At 41.5% G+C, this 27443-nt stretch overlaps 2 protein-coding genes across 10 annotated transcripts; one reads left to right on the top strand and one right to left on the bottom strand.

Moving 5' to 3' along the window:
- Positions 1 to 27: 27 nt before the first annotated feature.
- On the top strand, positions 28 to 21971 carry LOC309530189 (uncharacterized protein). Of its 7 annotated transcripts, none has more exons than XR_014218638.1 (6): positions 28 to 1093; positions 1779 to 1928; positions 2357 to 2564; positions 3470 to 3536; positions 7157 to 7205; positions 18190 to 19036. XR_014218638.1 is itself a non-coding variant. In XM_082218916.1 (6 exons), exons 1-5 carry the CDS (start codon positions 1079 to 1081, stop codon positions 18286 to 18288), a joined length of 327 nt encoding a protein of 108 aa, XP_082075042.1. In that variant the 5' UTR covers positions 28 to 1078; the 3' UTR covers positions 18289 to 18332; positions 21847 to 21971. The 7 variants fall into 7 exon arrangements, 2 of the variants coding, with proteins under 2 accessions (XP_082075042.1, XP_082075041.1); XM_082218916.1 differs by lacking the exon at positions 2357 to 2564 and adding an exon at positions 21847 to 21971 and having other exon boundaries at positions 1779 to 1875; positions 18190 to 18332; XR_014218639.1 differs by lacking the exon at positions 7157 to 7205.
- TMCO3 (transmembrane and coiled-coil domains 3) lies at positions 4251 to 27433 on the bottom strand. 3 transcript variants are annotated; one of them, XM_082218636.1, is made up of 13 exons: positions 27298 to 27433; positions 24264 to 25143; positions 22611 to 22790; positions 21586 to 21777; positions 19408 to 19536; positions 19051 to 19143; positions 17544 to 17730; positions 13667 to 13784; positions 12221 to 12416; positions 10174 to 10324; positions 8502 to 8581; positions 6745 to 6894; positions 4251 to 5163 (listed from the first exon to the last, which is right to left on the bottom strand). In XM_082218636.1, the coding sequence occupies exons 2-13, from the start codon at positions 24780 to 24782 to the stop codon at positions 5050 to 5052; spliced, it is 2109 nt and encodes a 702-aa protein (XP_082074762.1). In that variant the 5' UTR covers positions 24783 to 25143; positions 27298 to 27433; the 3' UTR covers positions 4251 to 5049. The 3 variants fall into 3 exon arrangements, with proteins under 3 accessions (XP_082074762.1, XP_082074761.1, XP_082074763.1); XM_082218635.1 differs by lacking the exon at positions 27298 to 27433 and adding an exon at positions 27084 to 27189; XM_082218637.1 differs by lacking the exon at positions 27298 to 27433 and adding an exon at positions 27154 to 27177.
- Positions 27434 to 27443: the final 10 nt, after the last annotated feature.

Consider the following 27443-nt stretch of genomic DNA (forward strand, 5'->3'; position numbering starts at 1 on the left):
CTCCCTCCCACAGCCCATCGCCGCTCGCTTCGGCCGGCCTACTGGGCTGTCGCAGGCGGAAGGGCCGCGCATGCGCGAGGTTTTCGCGCCTTCGGGATTCCCTTCACGCCTTCCTCCTCCCGGGGCCTGGAGAGCGCGGGAAGCGGCAGCGCGAGACCGGCCGTTGAGCCGCCCTCGGGGACCTCGCGGCTTCCGCTTTTGCGTGTGCTGCCGTCACTCTTCCCGCCATTCCCATGGGGGAAATGTATAATTCGTGCCCGTAATACAGGCAGTAAAAAGTCTTCTGTATAACGACTACCCCGCCTCTCCCCCCCCATCTAAACCCATTTTTTATTCCTTTGCAGAAATGAGCCGCTGCATTGAGCTCACACAGTATGCATGTTTTTGCACAGAATGACGTTTCTCCACCTTTGTTTATTTGCTGCCACTAGGCATGCATAACGAGCTGTGTAAAAGTGACTTTGCAAAGCATTTACGACACATACTTGGACATGAGAGAACAGAAGTGGTTCACTTACATGGGGTGGGGAAGGGAGCAAGCTATTTTGGAAGTGGGCGGACATTTGTCCAAAGCAAATATACCTCATGCTACAAATATTGACAAGGGATTGCTGATCTTAATTATCTTTATTCCCATACCAGTCTTAAGGTTAGGATGGGCTTAACAGGACATCCTACAAATTAGACAGAAAGATGTTAGCCCCCTTGCTATTACATAAATAACACGTGTTGCAATGGAGGAGGGCAGGGGAAATAAAACTGGCACTCATTCTTGCTAGAGAACTAAAAGATTTATCCACTTTTCTCCTTTTTCTCTTGGGTGGTGTGTTAAGCGGTCACCCTAAGGGAAAACAGACCCCCCCTAGAGGAAATGGACTGATCGGAACTCGTCTGTGACATCGGCTCAGAATCCCAACCTCACTTTGCAGTTGAGGCCAACTCCAGTCTAGGCTCAACAGCCTTTGGGTGGCTTAGCTGTGACAGAATCGGGAAAACTGGGGCTTCAATTTATTTTAAAAATCACGACATATTAGACAGCGAGAAAGCGGGAGTGACAATCAGCAAAGTCTGAAGATTAATGTCTGGGGAAATGGTGAGGGGACCAACAGGAAATTGCTAAGGGAGTTTTGAGTCCTTTTATTCTGTTGCAGTGGCAGAGGAAGTGGGGTGTGGGGGTTGGGGGCCGCCCCAGGTGTCATCACTGAGGGGGGTGGCAAAATGACAAAAATATGAATTAAAAAATGTAATAAAATTGGGCTCACACTTTTTAGTTCAGTCAACAAACGCGGCTGGCACTGGGTGCCACATGGCAGGGGCCAGCACTTACCAGTGCGCCCAAGCCACGCGTCTCTCCGTGGTGGCTGGGGGGCCTGCAGGCTTGGTGCTGCCTGAAACGGCAACATGGGGCTTGCGTCTGCCCACTGCCTCTCCCTCAGCCGCCCTACAGCTGAGGGGGAGGCGGCGGAGAGGCTCCAGGCAGCACCCCCCGCCCGCAGGACCCCCAAAATGCACTGGGCACCCGAGTGGCTAGTTATGCTGCTGTTCTGTTGTTTCAGTTATGGGTGCTTTGAGAGTTAATGTGCTGTGCTTGCTGCCTCACTCGTCCTGATGGACCAGCCCCCCATGGCGCCAGGGCTTTAGGGCTTCCCTGGAAAGCGGCACAAAGCGGGCAGGAGAGTTTGGCTTTGGGGTTCCTACCTGTCTCATTTTGGGTTGCTGTCCATCTCCCCTCTCCCCACCACCTCTGCCTGGTTCCTCCATCCTGTCTATGCCAACAGTCATCCTCTGAGGACGGAGATCCCTACAACAAAATGGCTGGCAAGGAGGACAAGTCAAAGGAAGAGCCAGGCAGCCCCCTGGAGGAGGAAGGTGAAGGTAAGGAGGAGACCCCGAGACCCCAGTGTACAGATTTGCTCAGTCCTGAATGGGTAGGTGGCAGCGGCCTAAGGGGCGATTGGCAGAAGGGGAGGGGGGCGTATAAACCGCAGAATGGAAGGCAGCTAGAGGCCTTTCGAGGGTGACACCCCCTCCACAGTTATATTAATTTATTAGTTAAAACTACCACAATAATCACTTCTACCCCCCTCTCCAGTAAAAAGGCTCCCAGAGCAGCTTGCAGCTCAGTAAAATGCAATACATTTCCCCTGCCCTCAGCCTGTCAAACTGAAAGATGCAACACAAAAGGAAAGAGGTATGAGGAGGGAAGAGGTTATATAATGTGAGAAACATGAGGCTGGACTAGGCAGATCTTTCCTACGAGTTATTTAGGAAAGACAAGATTCTCTGAGGACATCTTGGCCTGCTCTGTCCTTCATATGTCTTGTGTTGCTATTTTTGTTTTGTTTATGTCCCACAGCTTCAGGAAATGGAAGAGGAAGAGGGGTCCCTCCAGGAGTGGCCTGGAAGAGAAGATAAATTTGAGGCGGTGGGCCCTTAAATAGGGTTGCCATATTTCAAAAAGTAAAAAAACGGACACCCAGGCCAATGGCCCACCTAGTCCAGAATCCTGTTCTCACTGTGGCCAGCCAGGGGCCCAAAGGGGGAACCCCCAAGCAGGATCCACGGTATCCATAGATTTAGGAATAAGGAATGAAACTTAAATGGAAACACAAGCCATCATTCCACATTCAGGACTGAGAACTAATAATATAAGTTATTACTTGTAAGGTCAAAAAAAAATGGAGAATGATTTCACTTCTTGCTTCACAATTATGGTTTCCACACGTCCACAAATAAATGCAAAGATGAGAATGTGAAGGGTTCCAGTCGTTGACACAGGTTCAGTTTCCTTGAAATGAAGGTCAGCGGAGACCGTGGTGTCTTCAGGATGCATGGTTTTATATGCACAAGTACAACCTGAGCAGAGGCTACAACCCAACAGATCTTGCTTCTCCATTAAGTCCTTATTTTATTTCTGTAGCAGTGGCAGAGAAAGGGGGGGTGCGGGGTGAGGGTTACCCAGGGTGTCATCATTGAGGGGGTGGCAACATGACAAAAAGCTGAGTTAAAAATTAAAATAAAATTGGGCTCACAAAACTTTTTAATTGCGTCAACAAACGTAATGAAATGCGGCTGGCACTGGACGCCACACTGCGGGGACTGGCACTTATTGCAGGGCCTGCAGCATGCCCAAACCACACTGCTCTCCTGGGAGTGATGTGGTGGCTTGGGCACTTGCAGGCTCAACGCTGCCTGAAATGGCAGCGTGGGAGTTGTGTCTGCCCACCGCCTCTCCCTCAGCCACCCTAGAGCGCCCCCCTTCTGCAGGATGCGAGCCTTGCACCGGGCACCTGAGCGGCTAGCTACACCGATGTTATATTGTTTCAGTTATGGGTGCCTTGAGTTTTAATGTTTGGTTGTGTTTTTTAATTGCTTGTCTTTTGCATTGTAACGTTCATGATACTGGTTTTTATATTTTGGAAAGAGCTGTAATATGGCACACGAATTACTTCTTCCTCTTCCTCCGCAGTTGCCGTGATCTTCGTCAGAGTGCTCCCTTGTCTACATCTGACAGTCTGGGGGACTCCCTCAATGAGGTATGTAGCAGACAGAGCAGGAGGAAAGCTCTGCTGAGCTGCGCAAAGGCAAACCTGGGACTGGGGAGGAAGAGGAGGAGGAGGAAGCTGGCCTACCGGCCAGGCCACGTTCTGGACTGGTCGTGAGCAAGGGGACAGACATCTTTATCTCTCTGGGCATTAATAGGTTCTAGGAGAGTGGTTAAAAACCAAGTAAGTCACAGGGGGGTGTTTCTTTCCACCGAAAGTAGTGAAAGGAATTGATTTTGATTTCAAAATTTGCAGAGAATAAAGTTAGGAAAAATGGTTTTAAGTGCTTATGCTCACAATGTTAAGTAAATAAACTAGAAAATAACACTTGCAACGGTAAGTACCTTATTTTGCCTTCTTTTAATAATTTCAATGGGGGGGGGACACAAATTTTCCGCACCGGGTACCACCTGACCTTGCTACGCCACTGGCTACAGCACATGCAGCAACAAAGTATGGATTTTTGGAAGCTGCTCAGAGCCACTATAGCTACATATAGAATACCACTAAGATTGTTAAAGAATCACATTTTCAATATTAGACTTGGAATCAAATAAGGTGGAATAGTTCACCATTTAGTATGTGTCTTTATAAGAATTAAAGACATGGACTTTCCAGTATTTATTCAATGTGACTAGATTCTGAGTTTTTCCTTCTTGCTATATAAATGATGATTTATCCAGTGAAGCAACACAAACCTAAACGTATCTTCCAAAAATAGTTTTAATTTAGTTTCAATGTCTATGTTTTGGTTTTGAACTATTAACATGATCAACACAATAAATTCTTGCTATTCATACTAAAAAGTCATTTCTGATCACAACAAACATTTTTGTCAAAAAAATGTGAGACAGGTCAGTGTTACAAATAACTACATTATTTAAAATGCATCAATTAAGTGTAAATTTAGGCATATTAACTTTCAGTCCTTTGATAGCTGTAGTAGTTTTCAAGCTTATATTTGAATGAAAAAAATTAAAGTTTGTATAGCACTGAAAATATATATATATATATACTGTGGCCGTTAGATTTGGATACTAACTTATGACATAGTTCTTTAACAGTGCCACAGGCACTATAAATGTTAATTAAACTTACTACACTGACTGTAAATAACAGGTTGTATCCAGCACTACACATGTGCAAGTGGAATAGACTTCTGCTCACACTATGGGACTTCAGTTTCCTCTCCCGCAGGCCCCTGTGTACCTCAAAATCTGCTCCAGGAATGATTGGGGTGGAGCATAGGGGGAAAGAAAGGTTGGTGAAATCCCGTTGTGTGATCAGTGTCTTTCTTATGCAGTGCAGGATTCTGCCTGATTCTCACAAAAAGGCACACCAGTCAGTTATTGGAATTGCAGACTTTTTGTAAAAGAAATAAAGCTTTTTTGTGGGGGCAGACACACAGGTTCTTCCTCCCAAATTCAGGCTATGTAGTGTGGGAAATTCTGCATTTGTTGATTATAAAGATGCTTTCTTCATGAAAGATTTGTACTAAGTAACTTTAGGAAATTAATCGTCTTTCAGGTCTTGGTACGCATTTCATAATCGCAGCTCTCCAAAGTGCTGGTGCGAGCAATTGGCTTAGAGTAGTCACACTCAATATAAGGAGGTAGACCTAAAAATTGGGAAGCAAAATGTGTTATTTCTGTGAAGAAAAACAATCTTAGCAGAAACCCACTAAAGTATTCAAAGAGATCCTTCCACCAAGGCCAGTGTCTTCTATTCTGACAGTGGCTCTAGGCTAGGGTCTTGGGCAAAGGTCTTTCCCAGCCATGCTCCTGTGCATGCAAAGTACATTGTATGACGTAATTATATTTGCACACTTGTGATAGTCTTAATCCATTTCCCCCCCCCCAAAATCATGACATTTGCCGTGTTGCAGCCTTTGAATAATTTTGCCACAATACTTTTCAAAGGCATCACTTAAATGGGTGGAAATTTTTCTTGTACTAAAATAATACTTAGAACTGGCAGGTCATAAAAGTTCCATCTGGAGAAGCCATGACATCTTTACCTACCCAAACACACAGACAGATCAACGTCAACAAGAGAGTTTGAGAGATCAGGTGAAGAAGTAAATATTACTGGAGTAATGAAGTGTAACAGGCCATCTGATAGTCTTTGCTCTATATTTTTTTTAATCCCTTTTTTATCAAGTGGCTCTGAAACTGCTCCACTGGGTTGCCCATTATCTGCAAGCATTATTAATATAGTTTCATTTACCAGAGGTTGCTTACGGACCTCAGAATGAAAACTCTTAAGATCTCAGCAGTCCTCTTCATCCATCTGGGACCCATCCTTAGACTTCTCACTCACAGAAACATTAGGCTGCTTCTGATGCTACAGCATGAAGGTAACTAAGACAATAGTAACCTACCACTATAGACAACATAACCTACCACTCCACTTGTGCAGCAGATACTTATTCAACCCCACAAGTAGATCACCACACAATGCTTAAAAGGGTTGTCATTATTGCTCTATTACCAGGACTTGGAAGATAGCACAACCAAGCTCAATATGCAACAAGCAACATTTTATGGCAAGCCACGCCTTCTTATTCCTTTAATTATTACCCATCCAACATGCCCTTTAATATTTGTCAATCTACAGCTTAAATGCTACTAGAAGTTGAGGCTGGCTGAGTCCAGCTTTTGGAATACATGTATTTGACATGGCCTAATGAAACTTTTGTGCAAATTTCCCATTAAAGAAGAATGAACCCCCAAACAGCCTTGGGAGGCTGCAAGGTAAACCAAATGCAGGAGCTAGAATCTCTTCTCCCTTCTGAAGTTTTTGTTTCTTCCCATGGGTGGGGAATGCAGGCCACTATTTTGCAAGGGGGAAAACAGCTGGGTGGGTTTGAAAAAGAAATAGAATAGAGGTAAAATGTTAACCAGCTCTTCCCCCTCGCTTTCTTCTACTAATGAAGCATTAAGACTCCAAAGCTGTTTCTATTTAAAAAGGGGGAAAAGCATAAAGAAGCTACTGACAACTGTGTATATAGCACCCAGTCTCAACATCCTTTAAGTTGACCATTTTACCATATGGTTTTATTACATGCTTCAAAGTGTGAAATGGCTTTATGGCTGTGTGGGGATTTGAACAGTGGTCTCTCCTCACCCCTAAGTCTGGCGCTTTAACCACACCACCAGCCTGGCTCTCCGTGATATGGCTTTATGACGTCATAGCTTACCTCTCGAGAAATTATACCCGCTCTGCGCGCTCTGCTTCCCAAGACAAAGGAAAATTCACTGACTTGAGCCAAGCCTGCAGATACAATCCATTTGATGTACTGACTGCTCTTTGGAAGAATCATAGAAAGGACAAGCACTGCCAGGAAAAACTGAGAGAGAATGTTTTTAACAATGCAGTGGAAAAAACAGGAAAGTTTATGCTGCTTAAAATAAAATAAGATTAAGAAGTTATTTAATTAACCACAGTTAACTAGTTTATACTGATTAGCAGAACAGAACAGGTCAGATTGTAAGCTAGGTGATCTTTAAACAGCATACTAGATTAAATTTAAAGTGTTTAGGGTTGTATCTCAGCTTTGTAACAGTGAGAAAGCTGCTCACACAATAAGGCTGTCCCTTTTTCCACTGCAGACACACTGTGCCTTCCAGAGCCTCTGCTGAGGGGCAAGGCGTCCCACAGGTGAGACCAGGAATGTGGTGCAGGGGAATTAGTGAAAACTGGGGAGATTCCAAACAAATTTTCCCATTCCATTGCAACTCCTCACCACATTCCAGCTTCCAGGAGAAGCTTTTTGCAATGCTGGTGGCTACAGTAGTGAAGACTTCATAAGAAAGTTATTGCTTAAGTGGAACAACTCCTGAAAGAACTGGACACAATTCTTTCTCATTGATTCCAATAAACATGGGCTTTAACATAGAATGCCTGCTTAAATTTTATAGTTCTGGAAAAGTTTCAGTCCGGTAAAAAAAAACCCTCTACAAATGTATATGAAATAAGAGAAAAAGCTTACTGGCTTGTGAGTTGCATTTCTTTCAGCAGTTTGTACACTTCTGATGGGATTAAATATAGCTTCTCTTCGTATATTTTAAGCCAATCTAGTGCTTTATACTAACATTAGAGATCAAAACTATATTAAGCATAATATATTAGGGAGGCTTGCCTGGCACCGATGCAGATATCTTTTCAGTACTACGTGAATATATTTCTCTCTTCCCAGACATTTAGTTGCTAGTTTTCCTGCTGTCATTGCTGACATTTTATCTGAGTAATCTTCTGTAGTTGGGCAATTGTTCTGATAACGGAATCTGGTAACTTTTTAAATATTATATTGTTTAATATAGAATTTCAGCCTATATATCTCACATTGGTATCTTACTGTTGTTGTTTCTTTGACTAATACAGATACAGTGGTACCTCGTGTTACATACCGCCCCCCCCTTATGAAATGCTTCGGATTATGAATTCCGCTAACCCAGAAGTAGATGCCCCTTGTTGCAAACTTTGCCCCAGAATGTGAGCAGAAGTTGTGCTCTGGCAGCGTGGTGGCAGCGGGAGGTGCCATTAGTGAAAGCGCGCCTCATGTTATGAGCGGTTTCCAGTTATGAACGGACCTCTGGAACGGATTAAGTACGTAACATGGGGTACCACTGTAGTAATGATTAATAAATTACTACTGCATTATCACAATCTGCATTCAGCAGCCTGAACCAGAACCAAGGCTGCAGTCCTAATCTCACAAAACTGGGAGTATGCCCCACTGAATTCAGTAGGACTTTTGAGTAGACATGGATAGGACTAAAATAGAAACCTGTGGTTAGGTTCTTGTGGAAAAAAATCATCAGTTGTGTCCTTCATCTAGCATTCTTAAGCCACAGAATACCAGTTTCAGGGAATGGGGTTGCAGTCACCACAGTAACATAATACAAAATATCAATCTTATTCAATTTTATTCTAAAGTACTGAATGTATATATACCTTCATTATTACCACTGAAAGTGTAAGGAACAGCAAGACTGTGAGTTCATATATTACAAATGTAGGGAAAACATGAAGACCTGCAAGAGAAAAAGAAGCATCTTACAGCTATTCTGAGCTTTTTCTAAACATTGCAATATTTATAAAAGAGCACAGTGATGAAATATTGACAGGAATCTTTCTTAAAGCTTGTTGTTGAGTTAAGCATGCCATATTAAAGAATAATATTTTAGATGTTTTCATTTTACGCACGTTATTAGAGAGGTTGCATAATTCAGGTGGAAGTACCATCCACCAGATGCAGTATTTCAGCCTACAGAGTCTGCTGTAGATGCTGTCTCTAAAGCATAGTAGTGATGCTTACTAGCTGGTTGTTCGTGAATTAGGTTTTAAAAAAAAAAAATCCTTTCAGTAATGTTACTAGGTGACTATCTTCACTGAGCTATCAACTTTGACCCAAGTCTCGCTTTTGGTCAGTTACTGCCAGCACAGACCTCATGAGCGCATATGTGAAATTAAGATATTTCTGCCCCTACATGCATCACTTCACACTTGTTTATATTGAATTGCATTTGCCATTTTACCACCCATTCGCTCATTAAAGAGATCCCTTTGAAGCATTTCACAATCCCTTTGAACCGACCCCAGTGTTGAATCATCAGCAAACTTGGCCTCCTCACTGCTCACCTCTAACTCAACATTGCTTGTGAACATGGCCCAATACAGATCCTTGGGAGGATTCCACTTCCCACATTCCTCGATCAGGACAACTATCCATATATTCGTACTCTGCTTCCTGTTATTTAACCAGTTCCTGAGCCACAAGAGGACCTTGCCTTTTAGTCAATGATTGCTAAGCTTACTCAGGAGTCTTTCATGGAGGTACAGTACCTTGTCAAAAGTATTTTAAAAGTTCAGATGCACTATGGCAACTGGATCATATATGTCTATATACTTGTTGACACTCAAAGTAATAGGTTAATACGATGGGGTGTACCCAGCCCAAATTTCCAAGATTCCCCTGAATCCCTTTTTAAAAATTGGTGGTACATTGGCCACTTTCCAGTCCTTAGGTATAGAAGCTGATTTGAGGGATGTTACATAGGTTCCAATTTCTTGATCCACCTTGCTCCTAGATACCATGTCACCTTCGCTCCTGTAACTATTGGGACTTCTTTCCAGTCCCTGAGCTGTGTGATGTTTCAGTTCAGTTACAAACTGACAACTCCCCTTTCCCTCAGAGAATGTGAACTGCAAACACTCTGGGACATAAAGAGCTACTTTGGTTCACATAAGGAACTTTTATCAATCCAGCTCTTCAATTCCATTTCTTTTTATACAGTTCTGCATTCTATATCACAAACTGCTTGAAAGTCACTTTAATTTCATAGGTAGTTTGTCATGTATCATGGTGGTTACAGATCAAGAATAAGCCTAATGACTTTGGAAGATCCATAGTTCTTTGGAGTCTAGTCCAATAGTTTTGTCTACCTGAATAGTTAAAATACTCAAACATTCTGTGCCTTCACACCATCACCAGTTGATGCCAATAGGCTTCACAAGCACAATGCAATTGAAATTTATCCTAGTTATTACAAATGTACATTGCTTTCCCTTTGGCTGTTATGCTGGTAAGAATAATAATCATTTATATATTTTTGTAATAAGTTACCTATAGATGCAAAGAATATGATGGCAAGAAAGTCACGTATTGGTTCAATACAGGACATAATTTCTTCAGTAACCATATGACCCTGAGAAGATATAAGTGCTCCTGCTAGAAAACATCCCAATTCCATTGAAACATCCAATAGCTCTGTGATCTGTAAGGGAGTGGAAAATATTTTTATTACTATTTTGTGCCTATTAATTAACTTTTCATTAACCACCTTGCTTAAAAATTAAATATTACATGCAAATCTTTTATAACACTATCCTTGTTTAATGAAAGCACTATAATTTAAATAATTAATGTTAGAGGAAATAAGCAATTTTAAGACTTCTAAAATTGTAATCTTTTTGTTAGTTATAAAATGGTCTCTACCATCTTTGATTACCTGTTAGCCCAGTTCCCTAAACACAATTTCACTGTAGTAAATCCACTTGAAATCCAAACTAGTCACACTAGCGTCTCTCATTAAATAAAAACAAAGGAAACTTACGATATTATTGTATTTAGGATGGCAATGCAATGATCTAACTACAAGTGGCCGTGCACACTTGATTTTAAGAAATGTATATGAATTTTTCAAACTTACTTTTTATGCCATATCTGACACTAGTGCACTCAGAAATAATGCCTCAACACCAAGATATTTGCTTTTAGAAGCTTGTTTTATATTACAGAGAGGTTGCTGTGTAAATCTGTAGCAGCAAGGACAAAGAGTCTTCCTGCATCTAAAAGGCTAGTTTATTGTGGCATGCGCTTTCCTGAGCAACAGTGCACTTTCTCAGATGCATGATGTAACTGTCTAAATGGACAATATGTTATGAATACAGAGAGAGCAATAATTTTCTAAGAAAGGGAGGCCAAAGGCAATGCAAAATGATTAGATACACCTTCTGATCTAATGCATGTCAAATAACTGAAGAGTAAAAATGAACATAAGATCCAGTCAAGGTATTTGCTAAAATTTTGCATCTTTCTATGCCTCTTCATCACTCATTTCTTCAATCTACCTGGTTGCATGGAAGGGCTAGTCTACATGGAATCAGTTAACATTTGGCTCTTCTCTTCTACCCTGCAGTTACCTTCCAGCTCCACTTTCCTGGCTTCTTATAGCCAATCCAGGAAGGAGAGGTAGCACTGCTTATCAGCTTCCTCCTCCTTAGTCTTAGCTGTAAAACCCAACAGAAAAGAAGTTGGCTCTGCCTGTCATTGGCTCTAGCGCCACCTGCTGTTGACCTCCCTGTCATCTGTCCTACTGGCCCAAATGGGTACCAGCCAACACTGGGGGGGGGGGGGCAGGAGATTTAATGACTCTCCTTCTCATCAAGTTGACATAACTTCCCAAAGACAACCCAGATACAGTGGTGCCCCGCAAGATGAATGCCTCGCAAGACGGAAAACCCACTAGACAAAAGGGTTTTCCGTTTTTGAGCTGCTTCACAAGACGAATTTCCCTATGGGCTTGCTTCGCAAGATGAAAACGTCTTGCGAGTGTTCCGATTTTTTTTCGCTCCCTCCCCTTTTTCTAAGCCGCTAATAGCCTTTTAGCCGCTAAGCCTTTAATAGCCGCTAAACCGCTAATAGCGCCAATCCGTTAAGCCGCTAATAGGGTTGCTTCGCAAGACGAAAACCGCTAGACGAAGAGACTCACGGAACGGATTATTTTCGTCTTGCGAGGCACCACTGTAACAGACTTTGACTCAGACATGGCAGGCCATGATGTCTGCAATAATGGCAGCTATATGGGTGGAACTTTAGCTATACAATGAAGGAACTTTAAGCTAGGACTGTGTACGCATAAGCATTTTAAGCTATGCACAAGCATTTTTATGAGCAGCCAGCTTTCTGACTGGTCCAATATTTATTTAAAACTGGTTATTAAATTGGTTATTAAATTTGTTGACATAATTTTTTAATGTAATTTACATATTCACCTATGAAGCCAGCTTCCATGAATGAAATCTACATTTTCTCCTGGAATTATTTTCAAAATTAATATATCATCATATCATGTGCAAGTTAAAAATGAAGAAATATTTGGAAAAATTACCGTTAACATAAGGAACATAAAAGCAGATATTCCCAGAACTAGAATTTCCTTATTTCCTTTGCTTTCCGTATGCAACTTGCGGTAGTATGGTCCTATTAGATAAGTCTTTAAAACAAGACATATAAGCAAGGCAGCAGCCAAAGAAAAGAGAATTTGTCCAATCAGCATCAATATTCTCAGTATTTCCTTGATGGTGCTAGGGAAAAAGAAGAAAAAGTCACGTTCAGTGTCATTCTAAAAGCCCTCTTAAAATGTTTTTTCTTATTAAACAGAAAAATGTGTGCATAAATCTATCTGTCATTTACAGTTTCCTAACCTGCAATTCCTGCAAATGTTAGACTACAACTCCCATCATTCCTAATCACTGGCCACACTGAAGGGGTCTGATGGAAGTTGGAGTCCAACAGCATCTGGAGAACCACAGGTTAGCCACACCTGATCTTAAAAAAAAAACAAAAGCTGACTTGGGGAATATTTAAGCTAGAATAAAAGTTGAGCCTTATCTAATAAATATTTTTGAAAGTGGTGTGTCTGTTTGCCCTGCCCTCTAAGCATTTGAATGCCTCTTGAGATATCATGTGGAAGTTCCTGAGGAGGAGGAGGAGCCAGTTTTTTGTCTATGTTTAGCATTTAGCATTTAGAATCAAGATGATGAACCAAAATGTTCCACACTGCACCAGTGCCAAAGGATAGGAAAATATCACTGCCCACTTTGGCATAATGGTTCCAGAGAATGAGGAGTGTGCTTTGGCCTGCATTTGGATACTGTCACGTGCCATTTAGAATCCAGATGTCAGACTGAACTGTATAAATTCCACCAGTTTGGACGTCACTGAAGTTACTGTTGCCCAATTCAGCACGACAGTTCCCATGTTGAATTTGGTCTACATTTGGATACCACCGGACACCATTTTGATCCAGCTGGTATACTGAACCATTCAAAACTGCTACTAAAAATGAGCTAAAAAATGAGCTACTAAAAATATTTATAACCTAATTAAATTGACATCTGAGTCACAATATAAAGAGTATTAGGATGTATTTAACATTTAAGCCCTATGCATGTACAATTGATAGCATGCACCAGTTTCTTGGCCAGTGCCCTCTTCAGGAACTTACATATCAAACTCAGTGAAATTCAAAGAGCAGTTTGAAGGTAGAAGAGCCAGACTAATGAAAAGAAAGTTGACATAGAAACTCCAATGTATTTACGGTTCCCACTCATTTGCACCTCTGAACTGCAGGATGGAAAGCCAGTAATTATGTACCATATGTCAACAGTAAATTAGTTATTAGATGTATGATAAAACACTTCATTGCATTCACACTTTAAGAGACATGCAGCATGAAGGAAAATAAGCATACCATGTACACAGTCTTGAAATCTTTGGAGAAAAGGAAGGCTAAAAATGTAATGAATAAAAGCAAACAAATGAACTTTGTTACCTGGAATGTGTGCCAACACCCGCTTGAATAAGAGTTGGCATAACAGCTATAAACAAGCCAAGCTGTACATCCTGCATAACCAACATAGCAAGCAGAACACTGCTGTAATCAATATCTCCTGGGAGATTAAAAAAAAGAGGCAGATGTTAAATATGTTCAAGAACTGCAATACAGTACTAATAGCATCCGTTTCCTTGATAATGATTTGCCATTTATCATGAATTTGTTATATAATATCTATTTGGACCGAACTCATACATGTGAAAGTATTACAGAAAGAAAAATAAAATGAGTGTCTAAGAAAATGTGTGCAAGAAGGCATTGAATGGCAAATCAATGGGAAGGTCATTTTGAGCCCCAAAATACAAGCCAGTACAATACAAATACAATTCAAGTTCCAACATAATTTTGTTGCCATGCAATTTATGCTGCTGCATATCTGCTGGATCCAAGATTCAAGGGCAGAAATGTAAGTGATGACTGCTTCTGTGTTTGACTCCAATACAAAACAAGCAGCACAACTAGGGTCTGATGAGGAAAGCTTTCTTTCTGCAGAGTACAGAACCTATTGGGCCAACATATTTGACAGAGCATCTGGGATTCTGCCAAGCATAACCTTCCTGCAACATAGTGGCAAGACCTATGCACAATACAGTCATACCTCGGATTACAGCCGCTTCAGGTTGTGTTTTTACGGATTGCGGACTGCTGAAACCCGGAAGTACCGGAACGGGTTACTTCCGGGGTTTGGCAGTCATGCATGCTCAAAAGCACCAAATCGCAACCCGTGCATGCGCAGACGCAGGTTGAAAACATGCATCCTGCACGGATCACGTTTGCAACCCAAGCGTCCAATGTACAGCCTCTCCTGTCTCTTACCTACTTCAGATTCCTCCCTCTTCTGTAGCACGTGAAAGAAGCTGGTCTATGTTTTGAAACACACCAAAACAAGAAATAAACTGATGTGGAAAGGTAGAAGCTTGTTTCAGCTTGGGCAAACCTTCTGTTTTTAGAAGTCAGTCCATGATAAATATGATGGGAAATATGAAGAAACTGAAATTTATTGATAGAATAAAGACTAAATTTCATGTGGGGTTCAGTAAGTTTTGTTCCTCCTCCCCTCTTTTTCTCAGCTCTTTTTATGTCTGCTTAACACTGTGGAGGACTGGAGAAGATAATAATAAAATAATAATAATAATAATAATAATAATAATAATAATAATAATAATAATAATAATAATTTATTATTTATATCCCGCCCATCTGGCAGAGTTTCTCCAGCCACTCTGGGCGGCTCCCAATCAGTGTTAAAAACAGTACAGCATTACATATTAAAAACTTCCCTGAACAGGGCTGCCTTAAGATGTCTTCTGAATGTCAGGTAATTATTTATCTCTTTGACATCTGAAGGGAGGGCGTTCCACAGGGCGGGCGCCACTACCGAGAATGCCCTCTGTCTGGTTCCCTGTAGCCTCACTTCTCTCAATGAGGGAACCGCCAGAAGGCCCTCGGCGCTGGATCTCAGTGTCCGGGCTGAACGATGGGGGTGGAGACGCTCCTTCAGGTATACAGGACCGAGGCCGTTTAGGGCTTTAAAGGTCAGCACCAACACTTTGAATCGTGCTCAGAAACTTTGAATCGTGCTCAGAAACTGGGAGCCAATGCAGATCTCTCAGAACCGGTGTTATGTGGTCCCGGTGGCCACTCCCAGTCACCAGTCTAGCTGCCGCATTCTGGATTAATTGCAGTTTCCGGGTCACCTTCAAAGGTAGCCCCACGTAGAGTGCATTGCAGTAGTCCAAGCGTGAGATAACTAGAGCATGCACCACTCTGGCGAGACAGTTCGCGGGCAGGTAGGGTCTTAGCCTGCGTACCAGGTGGAGCTGGTAGACAGCTGCCCTGGACACAGAGTTAACCTGCGCCTCCATGGACAGCTGTGAGTCCAAAATGACTCCCAGGCTGCGCACCTGGTCCTTCAGGGGCACAGTTACCCCATTCAAGACCAGGGAATCCCCCACACCAACCCGCCCCCTGTCCCCCAAAAACAGTACTTCTGTCTTGTCAGGATTCAACCTCAATCTAATGTAATAGTTTTCAGAATAGTCATTTGCTCCACAATAATTTTGATGGTTTTTCTTCTTATTTTTGCCTGCTCCACATAAGCTTGCAAAATCATAGAGATGAACTTCCTTACAGTCGAGCAGCTTGTAACTCCATTTGGAACAAAGACTTTAAAAAACAAATTAGTAATTATTGTCTGAATAAAATCTTTTAAAATACCAGTCATATTTCTGTGGTAAACCAAGCTATGCATAATGTATTTTATGTTCCTAAAGTATCAAACTGACTCTCAATATGTAAAGAGTACTGTTAATATGTATTGCATTTTTTTCTGAAAATGTCTATTCCTCACCCCCACCCCTAAAAGGTATGGGTTTCTTTGCGGCTTCAAATTTCCTGGAAATTTTACAAATCCAGTAGTTCCCCAGCAGCTTACATTCAGAGGCATGCTGTCTTTTCTCTGAACCTGGAGTTAGCATACAGGGGTGGACTTTGGTAATATGGTGCCCTGAGCAAGGACAAAATTTGGCTCCCTAAATATTTATTTGGTGCCCTCCCCCCTCTTGCCTTCCATTTTGCTCTCAAGTGCACTACATCATAGTTGCAGAAATTCAATCACCTGCCTGACCAGGGCCTAACTTTGAGTAGGTACCAGCATAAATATTGATTTGTTTTTTATTTTATTTTATTTATTTATTTATTTTATTATTTTTAATTATTATTATTTTTAATTAATTTATTTATTTATTATTATTATTATTATTATTAGTGCCCCCTTGGCTCAGTGCCCTGTGCAGGGGAACTGCCCACACCACCCTAAGTCCGGCACTGTAGCATATCTCCATGACTAGTAGGCATTTATAGTCTTATCCCCCATGAATTTGTCTAATTTCCTCTAAAAGCCATCTAAGTTGTTGACCATCCACACTCTTGTGGCAATGAATTCAATAGTTTAACTATGTGCTGTGTAAATAATTGTTTCCTATTGGGTGTCCTGAATCTCCTACAATTCAGTTTGTGGTATTATGGGAGAGGAAGAAAAACTCCTCTAGGTCTCATCTGCAACAGCTGTACGCAACTCATGATTCAGTTCCATAATTAGCCCATTCATCATACCAGGCAGATGACAAAATACCACTGAAAATATAAAGCTACACGTGTAGATGTATTAGCAGGAGTCTATGAAGATGTCTTATTCTCAAGCTTTTATTTTTTCAGTAGATTATATCTAAAGCCTGCATCTATGCTTTTCTAGATGTCTATTACAATACATGTCTCTTGAGGCTTGCATTTCATAAAAACCAACTTATCTCGCACAGAAAGCATTATGGAGTGCTGTGATTAGACATGCTGCAGGATAAGTTCTGTTAACTCAGATATCGGCTGAGAAACTAGGGATAGAATCTTCAGAAATTATTAACTGCATGGAAGGCACTGGATCTCAAACCTAGCCTTCCAGAAACTTTGGACTACAACTCCCACAATTCCTGACCATTGGCCATTCTTACCAAGGTTGATGGAAGTTGTAGTTGAAAACATTTGGAGGGTACCAGGTTGGAGAATACTACGAAAAGTGAAGGGCAATTGAAAAATTCGGCAAAAATAAATGGATCCTATAACTTAATGGGTAAAGAACTCAGGTCAGGACCATCACTATGCAAAACTCTCATTATTTAACTGGAAGTTAACTGATAGTTAAGAGCACCCTTCTACGACAATTAAAAGTTCATCAGTACCTTTTAAGGTTAGTTCTTTTTGCCCATGTGTCTGGGCTAAGATTAAATGGAAAAATTCAGTAGGTTAAGGATCCACCTACCTTCTTTATCTCCCCGAGCACTCCCTGCAAGGAATCTGGATACCAATGGTGTGCTTGATAATGATAAACAAGTAGCAATGAAAACGCTCTGTGTTGCTCTAATTTGTAGCAAGTGTCCCCACAGTAAGCCAAATGCAATCATCAGGAATGTCATGTAACAGGGTCCTTGCAATGATATCTTCCACACCTTTGAGAATAATGGTCACTTAGATTAGCATAATACTATTTCACACTGCAACTGTATTTATCCTTTAAATTTTATGCTAAAATTTTATGCAATACAACTTCAGAATATATAGATCCTGAGAGTTCTTTAGACAACCAAAACTTTGTTTCTGGATCTATTTAACAATATGAATTAAAAAAAAAAAAGAGTTCCCCCTCGCGGCAAATAGATTATATTATGCTATAGATTATGAACTGGGAAACTCACACCTGCTTAATGTAACCCTTGTCCTCGATGTTTAATTGAAAAAAGTGCTAGGATATATATTATTACAAGCAGAAAACAAACAATCCTACACTACTGAGTAAATTGTTAACTTGTGTTCAAACAGTAAATAAGCTGTCAGTAAGGCAATAACTCCTTAGCATGCAAGCGTTCCCATATAAAATTTATTTATAGTAGCTTGATGGACTCTTTCAGCTCATAGCTCTCAAAGTGGAGTCCAGAGGCAAAGCAAGATGTGGAATGACAACCCAACAAAGTGTTAAAGGGGCTGTGATGAACGCAGCTATGCTGTAGCAAAGAAGCTTGGAAAGAATTAAAAGCTGAGCGCAAGCTGGAAGGTCAGTGGAAGGAGAATGTAAAAAGGAGTAATTGAGAAGAAAGAAAAATGGTACAAACAGGTTTGCCACCTCGGTGAGAACCCAGGCAGAAGAGCAATATTAAATTGCCAGGTTAACACCACCCACTCTGCCTATCCCACTTTCAGACTTTCAAGACTCTTGCACTGCCCTGGAGGTACTTTCCCATTCAGAGCTGTTTCTGTAGCATCCACCTTACTGCTCTTCTGACTTGCCCAGTTATGATGCAGTCGCAATAGTCTCTCTTCTCTCAGTCTCTGTTTTTTGTCCCTGCAGCCTTTGCACCTGGGGGGCCAATCATGCCCTAAATACGAGTCCCCCCCCCATTTCAGACACTGTTCTCCCCAACATGCTAGCTTTCCACATGCAAGGATTTTGTTTTGTACAGAAGAGCATCTGAGCCCACATGTGCCATCTTAAGTGGTATAACCCAGACACAAATCTGCCACCTCAGTGAGAACTAGATCTCTTTGTCTATGTGTTCTAGGAGAACACGTGTTTATTTTCAAAAAGATAACCCTCCGCAAACTGTAGAAGTCTTTTAAAAACAGGTGTTATGAGAACCAAAAAAAATTATTAAAAAAAATGTCTAGTCAAGCAACATTTTTTTAAAAATCATGCAAATTTGAACAATCCAAAATGCTATTTTTCTCTTGGTTTATTTGCAATGCTGATACACATACATTTTATGGAGCAATACCTTTCTTAATCTTTCCGGGGAAAACTCCAAGCCAACGAGGAACAGTGTGTAGAACACACCAAATTCTCCCAATGTTTCTACTTGCACAATTGACTGAAAAACACAAGTTGCCACAGGTAACTCAAAATATAGTCAACTTCTGCAAAAGTAGTAACTAGACGTTCAGTCATGCTATACATACAGTATCTGCTTACATCTTACTTCCACAATAAGCATACATAAACCCCTTAATGCCCTTACCTCTCCAGAACAGATATTGGGGCTGTACAGGACTGCAAGGGGGGGCGGAGGAAGGAAGAGCCCTGGTGCATAAATTAATATCAGCTTATGTAACATTGTACCTCTCCAAAATCTTACCTTAATGCTGTTTAATCCTGATGGTCCTAAGAGTACTCCACAGATAATGTATCCAAACATAGTTGGTAATCCTATTGTTGTACATAACCATCCACAAGGCAAAGATAGCATTCCTATGGTGACAATATCCTAATAAATAAAACAAAAATAAAATAAAAATGTGCCACACACATATGCCAACATGCAAAGCAAGGGAACATACTACTGATCCAGGAAGGAAGAGGTTTCATGGATTGTCACTGGGCCTTTTCATGGAACACTGCATTCCTGAAACACTACCTGGAGTTGAGTGGGATGAGGAGCAAGCCTTGGGCTCACATGCTCTCCCTCTGCTCTTTCTCCAAGAGAGTGAAACCTCTTGGGAGAGATTAAAAAACTATCACTCATTATGCATATGAAACATGAAATGGAGATAAAGCTGGTGTTACTATCAGTTGGAAAATGCTTATACCAACATTTTTACAACAACAAAATACTGTATTTTTGTCATTAGTCCTTATAAGTGTTGATTTTCGTTTGTTCAGGCTAACTCCTAATACTCCTAATATTCAAGGCTTTCCCCCCTACCGGAACAGCGTTCTGTCACCTCTCAGCTGGGCCCCAGAAGTTGGGGGAGAGGCTTGACCAGCAAAGCCTCACTGCACCCCCAGCTCATGAGGACATCCTCCCCAGAGCCTGAAGATGAGGGCTCTGGAGAGGGTCTCCTTGTGAGCTGGAGGCACAGCAGGGCTTTGCTGAGGCTCTTCAGCCTCCCAGCTAACAGCTGCTGTGTGGGAAAGCCATGCCTCAGCTGAGCAAGCCCCGAGCTGCTCTGGCTCACACTAGTCAGAGACACATATGGGTGGGGGGTTGCTCATTAAGCTGGTCAGCTGAGGCACAGAAGCCTCTCCACACTTCAGCTGAGCCGGAGAGGTGCATAGGTAGGGGGGCCATTAAACTGGTCAGCTGCGGTGTGGAAAGCTCTCCTTGCCTCAGGTGAGCAGCCTAAGCAAGCCTCTGGCTGGCAAGGAGAGGATCACTGAGGTGGGTTCTGCTGAGGGATGTGCATTCCGACACCTTTCTCTCTAGGAAAAAAACCACAACTAATATTGCCCTTTGTTGGTACTGGTTTCACAACAATTCCATTTCATTTGTGAGCTGGATGAGCAGCCCAGGGTGCATTTATGGGGCATATCACATTCTTATTTGGGTTTAATTTTTTTTCCATAGCTGTGAATGGAATCAGATCACAAATTCTAAATTCATTTTTTATACCAGCTGTCACTAAAAACTAACCCAGTACAGCTCTGTAAGAACAGCTACTGTAGTTATGGCACACAGAGATCAGATCGGAAGCTCTTGCATACGCAGGAGCTCCTATATGAGCAAGGACCTCCCTGCTGCCTTTAGTGTCAAGGGGAGGCATAGGCAACCTCGGCCCTCCAGATGTTTTTGGACTACAACTCCCATGGTCCCTAGCTAACAGGACCAGTGGTCAGGGATGATGGGAATTGTAGTCTCAATACATCTGGAGGGCCGAGGTTGCCTATGCCTGGTCAAGGGCAACTCAAAAATAAACTCAGCTTCCACAAAAATTAGGGTGATGGGAAAGAGCTTTGACATGGAGCCATAGATCCATCCTAGATTTTTTTCTGCATTAAAAACAGATGGAGGGATCATAGCAGTATTTTATACCACTTTTAGTACCAGAACTCAGACTTCTCATATATACATAATGGGACTGTAAAAAGGTTGACATGTTTAATAATGGAGGCTATCTAGAAGTCTCTTTCAGTTAAGCCAGAGTGATATCTACATCAAATAGCTACATTGTATATGGCAATTATCATCCTGTTGAGTGTACTCCTGGTGGCAAACACAGGTTTGTGGTTGAATAATGTCTATAACAACCATCCAAGACAAAGTCTAAGAAGATGCTTCACAGTCTTTCAGATAAAAGAATGATTTCAATAGCAGCATTTTTAATTTGGGAAAACCCAGTAGTATTTTAAGATATGACAGCAATAAAAAGTTCCTAACACCCGGATATAACACAATTACAAACTGGTATTGGCAAATAACTTTAATATGTTCATAATTGTTGCTTATATTTCTGTCTTTTGAAATGTAAGTATACAGCCAATACTCACTTTTAATTTAAGTTTTATTAATATGCTCAGCCCTATTTACATACATTACCTTTATAAAATGATGATCCGCACGTGGAATGGTAGAGTCTCTGGGCTTAGTAAGTATGTACTGATTGTTTTGGGAATCAATAAGCATGCTTAGACCCAAATCATCTTCTACTACCCGTTTTGAAACATTTCTTTTAGTATCTGCTTCATCTTCTTCTACTCTTAAAACAGCTTCAAAATTCACTCCCCTCACCTATCAAGGAAGCAAAGGTTTTTCATTATTGTCATCTATTTATTATGCCATTTTTTTGTTTGTTTTTAGAGTTTAAAAGGAAATAATAATAATGAGCAAGCAATCCTATGGTCTCAGAAAGTATCCTCAGAGGTCACAGAACAGTGTGGACCTCCCTCTCTGTGGGCAGAGATCTGGCCCTGGAAGCCTTCTGATTGTGGTCCTTGAAGTATTGCAGTCCTGAGCTGTTTAAGGCTTTATAGGTCAAACCCAACACTTTGAATTGGGCCCGGAAGCCAGGAGGATATGCTAAAACCATTTTGCCCCAGTGAGCAACCTAGCTGCTGAATTCTGCACCAGCTGAAGCTTCCAAACAGTCTTCAGAGGCAGCCCTGCATATAACGCGTTGCAGTAATCCAGTCTATTCTTACAACACCAGGATTTCAATTTTTATAAATTGTTTGTATTGCCTTAATAACCTCCAGGTCAGAGATATCAATCTTGTGTATCTATTACATTGCCGTTTTTTATTATAAAAGTTTCTACTTTTGCTACTTTTAATTTCTGCAGTTATGTGGGTTACATTCAAGCTACTATGTATTTCTCGCCTCTCACCACTGAAGAAAACTTGCAGTTGCTGTCTTGGAATCCTCCCCATTGCATTGGATTTAAAATTAGAATTTATATTGCAACAAGAAGAAATGAAAGTATTCTTATTTATTCTGCCAATATGCCACTTAACTAGAGAACATAACATAAAAATACTTAATAAGAATACTTTTGATAAATTGTTATATAAGATAGTAAGTAGTAGAACTCAATAGCTATAAAAATCCCTCTCTAGGTAAACTTACTGACTTGTTGTCATCAAAGGCATGCTCTCCTATTTCCTCTTCAAGCCTATCAGCCGCTTTTCTTACATCTTCAAGAATCTCATCAAGAATGGATAAACTTTTATTTTGATGCTGCATGTTTTTCAGGGCTTCAGCCTGGTGTTTCTCTGCTGCTAGAAGTTCAACATATTCTGTTTCTTCCTGTTAGAATTCATTTTTAAAAATCAGATATTTTTTCAAAGCTGAAATTCACAAGTTGAACATCTCATTTTGTCAAAGTTCTTACAAAACTTTATAAAAGCTGCAGAACAAATACTTCATACAAAGCTTCCTGAGGTCCTTGAATTGCCTTTCAGCTCTAGATCCTCAATGAAGCTGGAGTGAAATCCTTAAAAAGGCCATTTTATAATAAGGACAGTTAACATATGCAGAATGTTTACTCCTTTCAGTAGCCATTATTTATTAACTGTATTTATATCCCACTTTTCACCCACAAAGTACAAGATGACATATATGTTTTAAGGGTGAAATATAGCAATTTACTCAACATCGCCAGTGATTTTATGGGGAACTATGGGGTACAACGTAACATCTCTCTAGGTATAAAAATGCAAGCCAATATTTCTCTTCTCATTTCATTATGTGGTTATTGTCATTCTGCAGCCACCCCTTCTGATGACCACACTGCTGGAAAAGGAGTTACAATGAAAAAAGAGCAGTGTCACTGATTGTATATCGTCTGCTGACATGGCAACCTTTATGGGCATGCATGCACTTCTTCCTTCCTTACTTAAGAAAGGCATCTCCTTGCCCAGCAACAGCGGATGTAACAGATTTTTAATTCTGGATGATTTAACGTAGGGGCTTTGGCCACCTTGTCAAGAGCTAATGAAGTTTGCTCCTATCAAAGGCTTATGAGCATAACAAATGATAGAACTGAACACGTTTGAGAAATATTTTGTCTCCTATTTGGACAGACGGAACAAGAACTTGACACTTAAGAGAGTATAATAATGCTTTTGAAAGCAGAAGAGTAGTTCTTACTACTGAATGTCAGAACTCACCATGGGTCAGTTACTGGGTATTTTTGGTTGTGGAGTATGCAGCAGCCTGCCCAATCAGTCATGAGTCCTGTCCTGTCTCTGGGCATCATACATAGATGTGCCATTTGCAAAGCATCTATGGCCCAAATATGACCACTGATAATATGGGAACTTCTACACGCATTGGCTTTTTTTTGCAACTTTGGCCCTAAGAATGATATCCAATGTTGATCATACTCAGAATTGAGCCATTGAAATAAACAGACTTAATAGGTCTACTCAGAGTATAACTAACACCAGATATTGCCCTAAGTCAGGCTTCCTCAACCTCGGCCCTCCAGATGTTTCAAGACTACAATTCCCTGATCAGTGGTCCTGCTAGCTAGGGATCATGGGAGTTGTAGGCCAAAAACATCTGGAGGGTCGAGGTTGAGGAAGCCTGCCCTATGCAAAGCATTATCTCAAAATTAATGTGATGGGTGTGATTCCCCCTCCTCCACCAAGCACAGCTGGCAAGTTTGTTGAAACCAACCTAATACTTTGTTGAAACCTGTCTATAGGCAGTAGCTACCTTGACATCCTTTAGTTTCTAGAACATTACCGTAATTTTTCAACTGTACAGAGAACTAACCTTTATTGCTGCTTCCCTCAAAGCTTCCAATCTCTGCCGACTACTTTCCTTCATGTTCACAACATCTTTATAATCACCTTGTAAAGCTCTTTGGAGTCCGTAGATTGCTTGAAATACAGAGTTTTCACTTTCATTCAGCTCCTTTTGAAAAATTTCAAATGTGTGGACTTGAAAAGTTCTTTCTGCAAGTGACAGTGTGGAGTCCTTTTCTACTGCTCTTATTGCACTTTTTAGTTTGTTGAGAACCACATTCTTTTGACGCAGGAGTCCAGATAGCTTTCTGCAGTTTTCTACAAGCCATTGTTTCTTCTGTGTAGCAGCAACTCCTCTACCACGATGCAGTTTTATTGCATGTTTCACTATATCCTCATGTTCCACAGGTGTTATTAGTTGACAGCAAAACAATGAAGCCAACACCCATAAGGAAATAAATCCAGTTACCTTCATGGTCCAATTATTACCAATCATAGGAAAGCAGTCAGAAATTATCCCAAACTTTCCATCATATGCTTTTCGCATCTCAAATATATATGCAGTGTGATCAATTAATAAAAATTAGCTGTCATTCTTAGTATACTGCTGAACCACTGAAACAAATATGAATTCAAATTCCAGAAGCCAGGAGATGAAAATACCTTAAGCACTGCACATTTTTCTTTCTTCAAGGTTACATTGCTTTTTATGAAAAACATCTTCTTTCTTGGTCTGCTTTTTGTCCAAAACATAGCACTAGCTAACATCTATCAAGATGGAAAGAGGTTCTACTGAAAAATATTTTAATATATTTTCCTTGAATTATATCAAATACTCTTCAGTTAATTTTCACTAATGGAATGGTTGCTTGATCTTCTTATATGGACAATAAATGATGATCCCAACTCTGCATTAAAAAAAAAGTAAAATGGCTACTTACTTTTTATATTACAATCAAGCAGTATTTAAATGTTGTTAAATTAACAAAATAAAGTACAATTGATTACATTTAATTTCCTATTAACTAACCTAGCTGTGTACAAAAAAAAACAATATGAAGAAACAGCACCATATAATCCCAGCACCCTTCCTGCTTCTCTTCTCTCATCTTTCTCTACCAGCACAATGTCCTTCCTTAGAGCAATATATGCATCAAAGCTTCTAATCCTTACAAGTTACCATGTCCTCCACATAAATCATCAGTTACTTTCCCTCCCTTTGACTTCTCCCACCTCCATTGCTTTTGTTATTGTGCTCCTCCTTTTGCCTGCAACACCTCATGCTCTCTACTTATCAAGCAACTTCCTTCTTGCGGTCAACAATAGTGAACATTTCCCTGACCTCTACCTTTCCAAATCTCTCTGGTTAACATAGATCGTAAACCCATTAAAGTCGAGGGCTGTGACATGGCTTTGTTCTGTACAATAACCAGGAATATGTGATGCTGCAAATCCTGTTATGGAGTGGTCTGGAGACCTGAGTTTTGGAACTCTGGGGCAGCTTCTTGATCTCCTGCTCTTTGCTCTTCCCCAAAAAACTGTTGTTGTTTTATTTTGATGATAGGATGGTTGATCATCGTGTTGGTGAGATCCCAATGTACCCACTGTCTTAATTTCCCAGAGGCATCTATACATATAAAATAAGGACACGCATAGTTTTGCTCAGGTGCCCTGCCAAGTGTGTTAAACAGCAGTGGATAGCCATTAAGACTTCAGATCCATCAGTCCTGTCAAGGATAGCTCCAGATTTTCAGGTACTCCCAAGCAAGCCTTCTTCCTCAGTAAGATCACATTCCTTACTTCCATAATACTTAATTCACTAAATACTGGGAAAAGAGGAAGAAGGGTAGATTAAAGATTGTGCTGGAGCTATGGCTCAATTCAGCATCCCCTTCAAACATCTATGGACCCCAGGGAGTAGTCTGATGACCTTGATTGCTGCTGCCACCAACTACTTACATATATATGGGAGAACATCTAGTCCCAGGAAAGGCGTTTATGAAACGGTCATTAAACACTAGTTATAGCAGGCCATTTACATCGGCCCTGACCAAGGTGCATAAAGGTGTATATCCTTTCCATCCATTGGAAGGAAGAAATTCTGAAGCGGCTTCCACTTCCCAAACTCCCAAGGGCAGGGCACGTCCAGCAGAAGAGGGAGAAGCAAGACACACCATTATTCCCTTGGTGCTAAAGATGTAACAAATGGTGGAGATTTGGTGGGGAGGAGGGAGGGAGACGAAGAAGCCTCCGCCGCCACCACCACCACACCACCCCCCTTTTTTGGGGGAAGGATCCAACTCGCTAAACAACACCCTCTGGTCCCATACTCAAAATAACAAACGCAGGTCCAGCACTGCCTCCTTTATGACGCCACCTTAGGAGCCAACTCCTGGGGCTGAGGTCACTTCAGGACCCCCCCCCCATAAAACATTGGAGGGGTCCAGGCTTGGGTGTAACCATGATTTATTTTGGGGGGGGGCAGGCATGATGTTAGGGGAGGCAGAACCAAGTTATCTGTGCCGCAACTGGTCAGTTATTTTATTTATTTACGTGATTTTTTTTGGGGGGGGTCCAGCCCTATGGGTCTAAAGGGCCCCCGGCTCTGAAGTTGATGGACACTGCCACTCAAATCGTGTGCATGCACCGTGTCATGAGGTCGCGCGCGAGGGTGGGCCGCCGAAGGATCCAGTTTCGGAGCCTCTTCCTTCTTTCATTTCAAACCTGGATCCCTCAGTCTCGTCAGGGCCGACAGGAAAGTGAGGGAAAGAAGCGGGAGAGGGAGTGGCGAACGACATAGCACTTCCTCTCTCCCCCCCCCACTCTACCTCACCTCGCATCGCCTCACCTGCACGGAAAGGTCCCACCGCAGCCGAGCCACCGCCGAAGAAGCCGAGCCACGTCCCCATCCTCCTCACCTCCACGCCGCCTCCCTTCCTCGTTCTCTCAGGTGACCAATCGAATCCCTCGGAGGAGCCGCCTAGCCAAGCTCGCGCCCTCAGCCAACCAGAAACGGAGGGCTCCGCCCCCTCTCCATAGCGAACCCCCTGCCATTACCTCACCCGTCAAAAACAACCACTCGGCTTCTCTCGGCGTGAAGGAGCACAGCGGAGCGACTCGCCGGCGCTTTCCCTCGCTTTCGTTTCTTTTTTTAACGCCTTGTGGGAAATGTAGTCCTCCTGGATGGACTGTGGGAAATGTAGTGAAC

This window comes from Podarcis vaucheri, assembly GCF_965113315.1.
Source record: "Podarcis vaucheri genome assembly, chromosome: 4".
In the NCBI taxonomy this organism is placed as follows: Eukaryota; Metazoa; Chordata; class Lepidosauria; order Squamata; family Lacertidae; genus Podarcis; species Podarcis vaucheri.

What these genes read in the sequence shown, in the direction of transcription:
- TMCO3 (XM_082218636.1), bottom strand. Translation starts at nt 24,782, where the DNA reads ATGCGAAAAGCATATGATGGAAAGTTTGGGATAATTTCTGACTGCTTT. An exon ending in TGCTCGGGGAGATAAAGAAG is followed by an intron (nt 13,785 to 17,543) that starts GTAGGTGGATCC and finishes TTAATCTCCCAG; the next exon opens with GAGATATTGATTACAGCAGT. An exon ending in CGGGTATAATTTCTCGAGAG is followed by an intron (nt 5,164 to 6,744) that starts GTAAGCTATGAC and finishes CCCAATTTTTAG; the next exon opens with GTCTACCTCCTTATATTGAG.
- LOC309530189 (XM_082218915.1), top strand. An exon ending in CCTGGAGGAGGAAGGTGAAG is followed by an intron (nt 1,876 to 3,469) that starts GTAAGGAGGAGA and finishes CTTCCTCCGCAG; the next exon opens with TTGCCGTGATCTTCGTCAGA. An exon ending in TGGGGGACTCCCTCAATGAG is followed by an intron (nt 3,537 to 7,156) that starts GTATGTAGCAGA and finishes TTTCCACTGCAG; the next exon opens with ACACACTGTGCCTTCCAGAG.